Source organism: Schistocerca americana, chromosome X (genome assembly GCF_021461395.2).
Source record: "Schistocerca americana isolate TAMUIC-IGC-003095 chromosome X, iqSchAmer2.1, whole genome shotgun sequence".
Taxonomy (NCBI): domain Eukaryota; kingdom Metazoa; phylum Arthropoda; class Insecta; order Orthoptera; family Acrididae; genus Schistocerca; species Schistocerca americana.
Genome location: NC_060130.1, coordinates 439,001,297 through 439,013,682, shown reverse-complemented (window position 1 = coordinate 439,013,682; position 12,386 = coordinate 439,001,297). Strand labels below are relative to the sequence as shown.

Here is a 12,386-nt window from a genome sequence, read left to right as displayed (position 1 = left end):
TAGGGGCGGGCGGGGGGGGGGGGGGGGGGGGGGATGACTGAAACTGTGTTAGCATGAAACCTCAAGGCTATCTGTGCAACCTGGTTGTATGAGACTTGTTCAGATATATAGGACTCTGGATTAAGGGACTTAAATTCACTAGCTGTTTGTAGGAGTAAAAGTATTTGCAGCTTCTAACACACAGTAGAATTGGTGCCAGCAGAGAGTAACTACATCCTATCACTCAAGAGAGCTTTAAATAGCCCTGCAAGGGAAGGACCTCAGGAACAGATTTTGAAGAATAATTGGATATAATGTATTCTCACAAATGTCTTACAGGTTGTATAGAGGAGAGTTGCCACCATTCGATTAACAAGGAGATCTCTCATCTACAGCAGGTACTTTGGACTAACTAGATTCCTAAGGATGCTTTTAATAGCAGGAGCTACAACCTTTAAAGTCAGCCACTCACAGAACACTCAGTTGCTGGGAAGTTACCCAGTAGTTATAGAATTTCTCTGAAAAGTCAGTTACAGCAAGAGCATTCTCTCTTGTAGACATGATCCATATTCACCCAGTAAATTTCATGAGTACAGCTGCATAGTCTTTGTTTCTTGTTTTTCTATTATGTCGGCTGTATATTTCCGGCCATCTGCAGAGTTAGCTGACCAAAGCTACAGTACACAACAATACTTGTTCAGTCGTTGTAAATCACAGAAAACTCAACCACCAGAGACATTTTCATGAATTTAATCTGTGGCTTCGTGCTAGATTCATGTTTGGATATAGATTTGTCACTATTAGCTGTACTGTAGCAATGTCTTTGCAAGTTTTCAAAGAGGGGAGCATATTCCAGAATTTGTCTAGGTTGCAACCACTATCTTTATTAATGAAAATTTTCACCAAATGAATTTTAGCAGCTTCTTTCATCACCAAGTCCCAAAAAAAAATAAAAAAAAAATAAGTAAATAAATAAAATTGAAGTGGGCACTAGAATTTCAACTCTTTTGTGCTGCATAGAGTTACCAGTATCAGTTTAGTGCTCTGTCTCAGCTGATTTGTTGGGCAGGAGCATTAAGTTACCTTTGACGGAACCTGAAAGTGCTTCTGTCTACAGTGTAGGGTCAAGACAGCAGCACTTTAGGATTCTGTTGTAGATAACTTGATACACTTCAAGGCTGGCATTTGCAGGATCTCCTGCAAGTGTGGCATTTCGCATATCAGGCATACAGCTCGTTTAAGCCAGGAAAGATGTATGGAACACCGTAGATACACCCAAATCTTACAGCCCAACAAATTGGTCATGACAGAGCACTACATCGATACTGGTCGCACTGTGAAGCACAAAAGAGGTGAAATTATAGTGCTGATATCATTTTTTGGGACTCTGTAATTAAAGAAGCAGTTGAAATTAGTTTGGCAAAGAATTTAATTGTCAAAGACAGCAGTTTCAGCCTAGGCGTATAATGGATTCTGCCCATTTCTTTAATAAACTTGCAAAGACATAGCAACAATACAGTTAATAATGACATATCAATATCCCAGCATGGATCGACCATGTATCCACAGGTTCAATTTATGAATACAGTGTCTCTGGTGCTTGTTTTCTGTGGTTTAAAATGGTGGAACAAGTACAGTTGCATACTGTAGCTTCAGTTGGCTCACTCCGAAGATGGCTGCTGGAAGATGTATGTTGGAAACATTAGAAATAGGAAAAAAAAAATTCTGCTCCACTCTCAAAATTCAATGGATGAATTATTACACAATGAAAACATCAACATGGAATTACTGGACTAATTGGAAGAAGAAGACATAGTTGGTACTAAGAATATAATGAATATATTCAGTGATGTAAGAATGCAGAGTCTGGCGGCGGTAACATAGATTAAAAAGTTCTTGTATTTCCAGTCACATCAAGTGATTAAAATTACATGAGCTTTCGACCAGGCACTCCTTGACAATTGTCAAGTGATGTGAGTGCCAGTGGGCTGTTGGTATGCCACTTACATAAACTAGTTGCCAGCTATGACATCACTGGTGGCCACACCATCACTATAAATGGGCATAAGGTGACTGGGCGTTCGATGTGCATGCTTCAGCAGCGCTATTGCTGGATACCATGCCCTGCTCAGCTGCAGGCCACTGTCTGTATTTAGGGTGTTACCGGTGATATTTATTTCAATGGCTTCATTAATTCCACAATCCCAGAACACAATAATGTAAGCCATTACGGATGTTTCATTAAATTTTAGCTGGTATTCATTTTTTAAAGAGTGCTCTGCTGAAGCAGATATCTCAGGGTAGCATAGGCATAAAACCTCTCATGCTCCTACATGCATTGTCCGTTAAAGACACAGCAGGGCTCATAACGCTTGGGGTCTACAAGATACCTTGTGAGTGTGGATAGATGTACACACTGTGGAACAGTGAGAGGTTTTATTGCCAACACTACCGTGAGAAGTCTGCTGTAGCTGAGTATGATTTAAATCATGGCTGCCAGTTTGGTGAAGCAACCATTGTGGCTCACACTAACGGCTTCTGGGATTTTGTAATTAAAGAAGCCATTGAAACAAAAATCACTGGTAACCCTCTAAATAGAGACGGTGGCCTGCAGCTGAGTATTACGTGCGATCCAGCGGTGACACGATCGAAGCATGCGAATCAAACACAGAGTCAGCTTATGCCCATATTTGGTGATGCCGTGGGAACCATTGATGTCACAGCCAGCAGCTAGTGCATATAAGTGGCATGCCAGCAGCCCACTGGCCATCATACCACTTGACAATGGAATCACCTGATGTGGCTGGAAACATGAGAAATTTTTATTCAATATATTCAGTGGTAAGCTGAGGAAAGCATCTGCATTTATGTTGCCCGACTGTGCTGTCATTTGTCCATAATCTAATATGCTACCTTGTCAGCTCTAGGATATCAACCTGCATATGAGGTAGGAACATTGTGCTTGGTGTGAATGGCTTGTGTGAATTGTTAATGCGGTCACCGACTCTGGAAATAAAATTATCTGGTATCTGTTGAGGAGAATCAAATATGTGAGACACAGTTCATCAGTTCATAAAGTGAGGAGCAGGTACTGTGGGGAGCCATAATATTCTCTCTCTCTCTCTCTCTCTCTCTCTCTCTCTCTCTCTCTCTCTCTCTCTCTGTGTGTGTGTGTGTGTGTGTGTGTGTGTGTGTGTGTGTGTGTGTGTGTGTGTACAAATATTCACTTGCAAAGATCTGCCTGAAGGCCATCTGTGATTGCCCTCATTCTCTAAAATATACATTGAGAAATGGGGACAATTTTTTAAATTTCGTTTCTTTTCACAGCTTCGGGAATAGCTGCTAACCATGCGTTTGAAGAAGCTAATATGGGAAGTGCACTCCACATAGCAGCTAGTGAAGGGAACCTTGCTGCAGTCCACATATTGCTACAGTCTGGTGCACAGATAGATTTAATGGATCAGGACCAAAATACACCTCTCATACTAGCAGCACAAGCTGGCCGTAATGCCATTGTGGAGTATTTAATAAAAGCTGGTGCATCAGTTACATTAAAGGTTAGTATGTGGTGGTGATGGCGGTGCTGGTGCTGGTGCTAGTAATAGTAGTAGTAGTAGTAGTAGTAGTTGTAGTCGTCGTCATAACCATCATTGTCATTTGTGGTGATGCTTGTGGTCATAGTTATAGTATTACTAGCCAGACAAAAAAATAAAGGCTCATCAGTAATTAAAAGATTATTATTAGCATTTGTTTATGCCAGTAACTGTGCTGAAATTTAATTTTTCTGTGGTTGTTCTATGTTTCGTGCAAATTGGGATTATAAAACAAATGTACGAATAGTTTAATGCAGTTTGTGTGTCATTGGAGTCTTTCATAACAGCATGCCTCAATAAAATTACCTTGATTTTTCTAACCACATCAAATTGCATAAAAATTTTGAACTTTCAACAATCGTAATTTTTGCTGCTAAAACTAAAAGCTGGTCAGATTGCCATGATGTTCTTTTCTGCATGAACCAACAGTGCCCCAAACATAATTTTATTTATTCATGGTGGTTTTTCGCTTTTGAACTGACTGTGATGAATGTGTTAAGAATCAACATAACCAGTGCCATATTTGCATTTCTCTCAGTCTATTGCTAATAAATTCCTTGAAAATTTTAGGAATACTTTTGGTTTCTGTCATAATGTAAGACACAAGTAATAGTGTGGCCACCAAAGATAAGAATTTATTAATCCACATCGAAGAACACACAAGCATAGAAGAAATACAAATCTGTTGAATACATCTGAGGACGAGTGCCTGCTGCACTGTCCTTATACAGGGAAAAGCTTGGGTGATGGGTGCTGTGCTGCTTGCACAAGTCGTGGGCAGCCTTGGGAGGCTGGCTCGCACAGATGATGGCGGAGTGTTTTAATCTAGCGTGCTGGCGGCCACACTCATGGCACATATCCAAGTATGATATACAGGGTTATAGCAGTTTCAATCCTGATATGTATTATCGTCATAACAACACTTACCATTCGATTCAGAAAGTCACAATGATACGTGTATAGAATTGCAAAAGGAAGTGTGTGTTAAAGTTTAATACCTCATTGACTTTGATGTCATGAGGGAACAATATCTTGATTGTAAAGAAGGTGCTTGCATGTTTGCTGTAATGATGATAATTATTATTGTTATAAATATTTGGTTAAATGCTTAGTTTAATTCCTCACAAGCATGTGATGTGTGCTCACTAATTTATGACTTGGGTGTAAGAATAAATGACCAATGGCTTTGCCGCAGTGGTAACACTGGTTCCTGTCTGATCACTGAAGTGCTGTCGGGCTTGGATGGGTCACTTTCTGGTTCTGCCAAGTGCTGTTGGCATGTGGGGTGCACTCAGCCCTTGTGTGGCCAATAGTGGAGCTACTTGATTGAGAAGTAGCAACACTGATTACGAAAACTGACAACAGCCAGAACAGTGTGTTATCAAATAGTTCGTATATTCTAGTACAAGATGCACTTATTCTTATTCAGAACAACCCAATACAAAATCTATAAAAATTTCTAACACCCAATCAGTTGAAGCATAAGAAATAGTAAAAGATTATAAAATGTTTATGCACCTTAAAACACAAACACTCTTAAATGTCTGAAGTGTATTGGTGTTGCACGCTGTTTTCATTTCAAGTTATCATATTATTTAACTGTTCAAAATCAGAAGTCCAATACACCTGTGAAAGTTATAGTTCATTGAGCTAATTTGGAACTCAGAATTACTATGTCTCCACTCAGTGAATACTCCAGAGAGTATGTCCAAAACTTTCCATAAAATTTTCAAAGTATTTTTACAACACATCGCAGCTTGGCTGAAAAAATTTTGTCTATAACTTAATCACCTTCTACGGATCAGAGAATTGAGTGACGTGGACGCTCTGTACCTTGACTGTCTACTAATTCCCATGCCGTAATTCCTGTACCATGTATATATTACCAACTCCTTGTAATTTTTCCTTAGGAGGAGGTTGCATGCTTTCTCCTTAATGCAAAGCATATCTCCCTATCCATAAAACTGCGCCTCTAGGAATTTTTCTGTCTGATCGAATATTGTTTTTACAACTGGCACAAGATCCTTCAGAATTCCTGCGCCATGCATTATTGGTCTTAAGGTCGTCAAACTTGGCACAGATTCCTTATTTGGACTGCCTTACACAATGTCATTAATAGTTTTGACCCTTAACCAAAGATAGTACTAGATAATCTACAATTATACAATCAGAAACAGAAATAACTCATAAACTACTGCTCCAATTACAAAACTGTACTAACCCCGTGAATATAACATCTAACTAGACCCCAAATTTGCTGCCTGTAGCGTCGATCTGGAGCAGATCTTAATTTCAATCTGATTTTAATAAAATGCTAATAACTCGTGAACTATTGCTCACAAGAGAGTGAAACTCTGGCTCTTTGGATGTTTGGGCACCCTGAACACAACTCTGTTTACAAAAAGATAGGTCATAACAGAACAGAAGCTCATAACAGAACAGAATTTCAATAATAGGAAAATATTTTAACAACAGTGGTCTTATGAGCAATAGATCTAGTGGCCAGAAACTTTGTACTAATGGGCAATTAGACCTCATATCCCTGCAAGTGGAAAAGAGTAGGCTGCATCCCTATAAAAGAAAACAACTAAGCATTTGTCTGAACTAATTAGGGAAACAATGGAAAATCTCTATTGAGATGACTGGATTTGAGTTTGAACTCCACTTCTCCTAAATAAATCTGCTGTGTCATATGCACACTTCGTTATATGATGAAGAAATTTGGGTAATGGAGGAGGAAGATACAGTAGAGACTGGCTAAAAGATGTGAAGGAATGAAATGTAGAAACCAGTATGGATGGTAAAATAATGTGGAAATAATTACATTGCAATAGCCTCAAGTACAAAGTCATTTTATTGACAAGTGATCTGACAGTTCATCATTTTAGGAGCATAAATGTATCATATTTGGACCAATTGAAGCACACATCCCAGTAAAGGCTGCCCAAAGAGCTGCAGCAATACACAGTGTACAAGCATGTATTTTCACATGCAAATGATCATAAAGGTGTTGAATAGCATCCTGCAGTAGACTGTCTCTTATAAGTTGCACCTTTTGTTGCAATTTGGCAATGGTTCTTGCAGATTCTGGTGAATCTGGAGAATGAGTAAGTTCCTGCTTCACCAAGTCCCGTGTGTGTTCGATTAGCAAGAGATCTGCTGATCCTACTGACCAGTGTAGCTTTTGTACATCACAAAGATCACTTAATATCACTGCAGCCATATTTGGTTTTGCTTTTTCCTGCTGAAAAAGCACATCACCTTGCTGTCGAAGAATTGGCAGTAGCACAGTGGTAACAACCAGTACGATGTAGTGGACATTGGTTACTTTACCGTACAGAAACATCAAAATAATGCGACCATGAATTGTAACTGGTGCCCTCACCCCACACCATGAAACCTGGAACAGGACCTGTATATGTTGTGGTCAGATGCAGTCTGGAATAGGCAGTTTACCAGGTCTGTGCCATACATGCGTATGACTGTCTCTCCCGTACAGACAGAACCTACTCTCATCACTGAAGACAACAGAGTGCCATTCCCCTATCCAGGTGACTCTTCATGAAACCAGGGTAGTCATGCTTGGCAGTGTTGTGGTGTTAGTGGTAGCCTGGCCAGAGACACATCTGATCCTAGTCCTGCTCCAAGCAGAAGGTTCCCAATGGTCCTTGGTGACACAGTATGTGCCACATGTGCCCAGATTTCTTCCCTGGATGATGTTTGGTTGGCCATTGCTGCTTGCACAATGTGTCAATCTTGATGTGCATCTGTAGTGTGCAGACATCCAGAACAATGATCTGTCCCACAGATCACTGTTGAAAGCAGAAATACAGCATCGAAACATTGTGCCCAACATGTGCAACGCGCTGTTGATATGTCCATCCACCTTCACGCAGGCCCCCAAATTGACCATTTTCAAGTGGCTGAAGTTGTTCAGCAGTAGTACATGCTCATTGACAGATTGTAGTAGTGACCTAGAGTGAATATTGCAAATGCTGGTCCCCTCTGAACTCGGCACACTTACTGCCCGTAGAGATAAGACAGAGGGTGTGCAGACAGGTCTCCTGAGCACCATCAGATTACTGATGACTGCAACAAATACATTATTAACATCACAACCCCTCACTATGCACATATAATACTCTGACATCACTGAACACTGTTGTTGAGGGTGTTGAATTTTTTCCAGCAGTGTATAAAGAAAAATAGCAAGATGCAAATAACAGAAGTAATAATCTACCCAGTAATAAATTACTTTAGTTACTGCTGCTATAAAGGTATAGTGAGAAAGAGACTGTATTTCATTTTGTATGCATAACCAGTTTTCTGATGTAATGAAAAAATAATATGACCATTGGATGGAAGTACAACCAGACACTGAAAGAAAAAAAAAAAAAAAAAAACTGCAGAGTGCACATGGGGTATGAGAGCTATGAAAAAATGTAAAAAATTAAATAAAAGTAAGTAAAAAAAAGCTTGCAACTGTCAATCTGATTAGCACGACGAGAAGACTGTGACCTCAGGTAATAACTTTGATTGTTGGTGCCCTGTTTGCCATTGGTTTAAAACGAAGGTGAAGTTTGTCTTGTACCATGATTTCAGTACAGTTCTCAATATCTTTTGCACTGATTTTTCCTTTTCACAAGTTACAATGTTGTTGTCCACTCTGTATCACAAATGCATATAAATCACTTACCTCATATTTAATTTTCAGTGTGAAATTTTTGCCTTCACAGTATTTGTTAAATTAAAATTCTGTTTCACAGAACAGCTCTACTGAACTCACATTATGGAGGATGACAGTTCAAACTCGTGTCTGACCATCCTGATTTAGGTTTTCTGTGATTTCCCTAAATCGCCACAGGCAAAGGCTGGTATGTTTCCTTTCGGAGAGCACGGCTGACTTCCTTTACAATCCTTCCCTAATCCGTTGGGACCAATGGCCTCGCTGTTCTGACACCCAAACCAACCATCCAACCAACATGAAGGATATAGCTTAAGAATGCTTCACGATCACTCTGATAGACATATGTTTCGTTCTTTTTCCTCAGGTTAAAGCACTGCATTGTTGTATTCAAAACTCTTTCACCTTATTTAGTGCCCCAGAAATTTTGTCTTCTTCTCCTCTGTTGAATGTAATTTTTGTACCATAACAGAACATTAAGCAGATTAGAATATAGTTGTAATATATTGCCAATGAAGTGTTTTGAAATTTTCTGGTAAGTTAAATACTTTCTTTCAAAAACACATGCATAGTAAAAAGATAGACGTAGATGGTGTTAATGTCTTACTTTAATTTCATTAGGTACTGCTATCCAGAGGTTAAACATAATTGTACAGGGTGTTGACAAAAATATGATATGAATACTCTCGTAATGTATGGGAGTAATTGGCACCCAGAACAGCCCGAGTCATCTCAAGAAGTGAGGAATTTAAATCCTTAATTTTGATCAGTAGAACTTTTTACAGTTTCTCAGACAAACACTTTCTCATTTCATTGTGAGATTCTCGAAGAAATTCAAGGCTATTAATTATTTTTTCAGTATATATTACATTTCTTGTTAATAATATTGAGAATTGGTGAATAAGGGTGCCAGAGAGGATTTGTTATTTTATCCTCAAGCTCATCAAACCAATTGTAAATATTTGTAACAATATTAGGATGTGGGTCGTCATCTTTGAAGACACAGTTCCTTTATGGGAACTGTGTCTGCCTCATTTAATGTGTATATGACTTAAAATGGTTCCATAAAGCACTCCTACTAGCCATTTCTTTCAGTCTGACTGTAGAGCCAATTGAAAATCAGATAATTTCACAAATGATTGCAAATTTATTTATTTATTTGTTTATTCCATGTGATCTGATGGTACACAGTGTGTTGCAGATGTCGGAAAATATCATTTAACATTGTTATCATATATTAACACGGGTATATAGTATCCTAATGTATTATATTGCTCAATGTTTTCAAATTAACACAAACAGCAAGATTACTGTTCTAAGTATTCATTTACTGAGTAAAAACAGTGACACAACAAATATGACTTCACGGCTTTGCTAAATTTTATGTTGTCTTCAGTGGACTTAATACTAGTGGGAAGATTGTTGAACAGTTGGAGGCCCATGTGGAAAGCTCCCTTTTTACAACGTTGAGTGTTTGTACGTATAACATGCAGGTTTGCGTTTTTCCTGGTGTTGTGTTCATGTATTTCATTATTTTTTACAACTCTGAGGTCAGTTGGCACTATGTGGTTTCTGAAAAATTTTAGAGTCTCAAGAATGTAGAGGCAAGGCAGTTTAAGGATTTCCAGCTTTCTGAAGATGGGTTTGCAGGAGTCTCTGGGTTTGCTCCCAGTAATAATCCTCATTGCTCTCTTCTGGATTCTGAATGTGCTCAGAGCAGTTGGAGAATTTCCCCAGAATATTACACCATATTTTAGGTGGGCTTGTATGTAAGCGTAGTACGCACTGGTTAATGTTTTCAGGCTAGCACATGTTTTCAGTACACTCAATGCATAACAGCCAGTACAAATCCTGGCATTTACCTTTCCTGTATGTGTATTCCATTTCTATTGACTGGTAATTTACAGTGACAAATGGCTGAGAGGAATTTGCATTTTGTGTTGTGTGAAAGTTCATGGAAGCTGTCTTTTTTGTATTGATAGTTAATCTTTTGATTTTAGCCCAGTTGCTGAGTTGTCCAGTGGCCAAGTTCACAGCTTTTTGCACAGCCTCTGTATTCTCCCCTTTGAGGAGTACAGTTGTGTCATCAGCAAATATTATTTTTTTGTGTGCATCAACATTCAGGTTCAAGTCATTAATACACAGGAGGAAAAGTAGGGGTCCCAATACTGAGCCCTGTGGAACACCTTGCTTTACAGTTTTATTACTTGACAGTATTTCGGTTATTGAGTTGCTTTGTCTATTAGTATATTTCTTGCTGACACTCTGCATCCGATTGGTTAGGAATGTAGCAGTCCAGTTGTTTGCAATTCCTCTGATACCATAGTGTTCTAATTTTTCCAGTAATATTTTGTGGTCAACAGTGTCAGAAGCCTTTGACAGATCCATAAATATGCCTGTTATGGGTTGTTTTCTATCTAACAGTTCTAATAGCGTATTTATGCAGTCATATACTGCAGTTTCAGTAGATTTGTTGCTTCTGAACCCATGTTGAGCTAAACTTAGTAAATCTCTCTCTCTCTCTCTCTCTCTCTCTCTCTCTCTCTCTCTCTCTCTCTCCTCTTTTCCCCCCCCCCCCCCCCCCCCCCCCCCAATGAAGTCCATCATTTTTTTGTACATTATTTTTTCAAAAACTTTAGAAAAGCAGGATGAGATTGAGATAGGTCTGTAGTTATTCATACCTTTATTATCACCTTTTTTGAAGACAGGAATTACTTTAGAAAGTATCAGAGCTTCAGGGAAGATACCTGCCTGGAAAGAACAGTCACAGAAGTGAGTTGATGGTTCAGCAATTGTGTGTTCACAATTTTTGATTACAGCTGCTGGGATACCATCAATTCCAGCTGAATATGAATTTTTTCACTCTCTGAGGGCTTTTGCAACATCATTTTCAGTGACTTTGGTAATGAAAATCGACTCAGCACATGTGTGATATTTTTGGTTTTCTGGTCGGTAATCTGTGTTAGGATTATTTTGGACCAATTTTTCAGCTATGCTCGTAAAGAAATTGTTGAAAGAGTTCACCACAACTTCGGGATTAGATATAGATTCATTGTTGAGTTTGATTTCTATGTTCATGTGTGAAGCTTTCAATTCCCCCCCTTTCCCTTTTTGTGATATTCCACATTGCTTTTACTTTATTGCTGGATTTGTCAATGTTCTCATCATTCTGCATCCTTTTTGCTTGTCTTATCACTCTTCTTAGGATACATGTGTAGTTTTTATAGTATTCTGTTAGTTGGGGGGAGTCACTACTTTGTTTACATAACATGTGGAGTATTCTTTTATGTTAGAAAGAGATTTTTATAGCTGGTGTAATCCAACTCTTGTTTCTATTATTATTTCTTTACTTTCTCAGATGTTAAGTCTAGTTAAAAATGGAAAGTGATGCGGACCTTGATCAAGCGTGACTCCCTTTTAACTGTACGGTATATGTTATATTACATTTAGGAACTTTCGGGTAATTGAACATGTATCAATAATTACAGATTTCTGTACATTTATGTACTGGTGGATATTGTGTGGTATGACTCCTGTAGTTGATAGTATAATTGGTATAATGTCAACTTTATCCTGATGCCACATGTCCTTGACTTCCTCAGCCAGTTGGATGTATTTTTCAATTTTTTCTCCTGTTTTCTTTTGTATATTTGTTGTATTGGGTATTGATATTTCGATTAGTTGTGTTAATTTCTTCTTTTTATTGGTTAGTATGATGTCAGGTTTGTTGTGTGCTGTTGTTTTATCTGCTATAATGGTTCTGTTCCAGTATAATTTGTATTCATCATTCTCCAGTACATTTTGTGGTGCATACTTGTATGTGGGAACGTGTTGTTTTATTAGTTTATATTGTATGGCAAGTTGTTGGTGAATTATTTTTGCTACATTGTCATGTCTTCTGGGGTATTCTGTATTTGCTAATATTGTACATCCGCTTGTGATGTGATCTACTGTTTCTATTTGTTGTTTGCGAAGTCTGCATTTATCGGTTGTGGTATTGGGATCTTTTATAATATCCTTGCTGTAATATCTGGTGTTTATTGTTTGATCCTGTATTGCAATCATGAATCCTTCCGTCTCACTGTATATGTTGCCTTTTCTTAGCCATGTGTTGGATGCGTCTTGATCGA

General features: G+C 38.5%; 1 protein-coding gene across 5 annotated transcripts in view; it reads left to right on the top strand.

Annotated features, from left to right (window-relative positions):
- Positions 1-12,386, top strand: part of LOC124555813 (histone-lysine N-methyltransferase EHMT2) — a 280,266-nt gene that overhangs the window by 125,279 nt on the left and 142,601 nt on the right. For all 5 annotated transcript variants that reach the window (XR_006968595.1, XR_006968596.1, XM_047129879.1 and 2 more), the window contains one exon: positions 3,307-3,536. Coding sequence is in view for 3 of the 5 variants with exons in the window: in XM_047129879.1 (XP_046985835.1) it covers positions 3,307-3,536 (230 nt within the window). In the remaining 2 variants the exon portion in view is untranslated. The remainder of the gene's footprint in view (positions 1-3,306; positions 3,537-12,386) is intronic.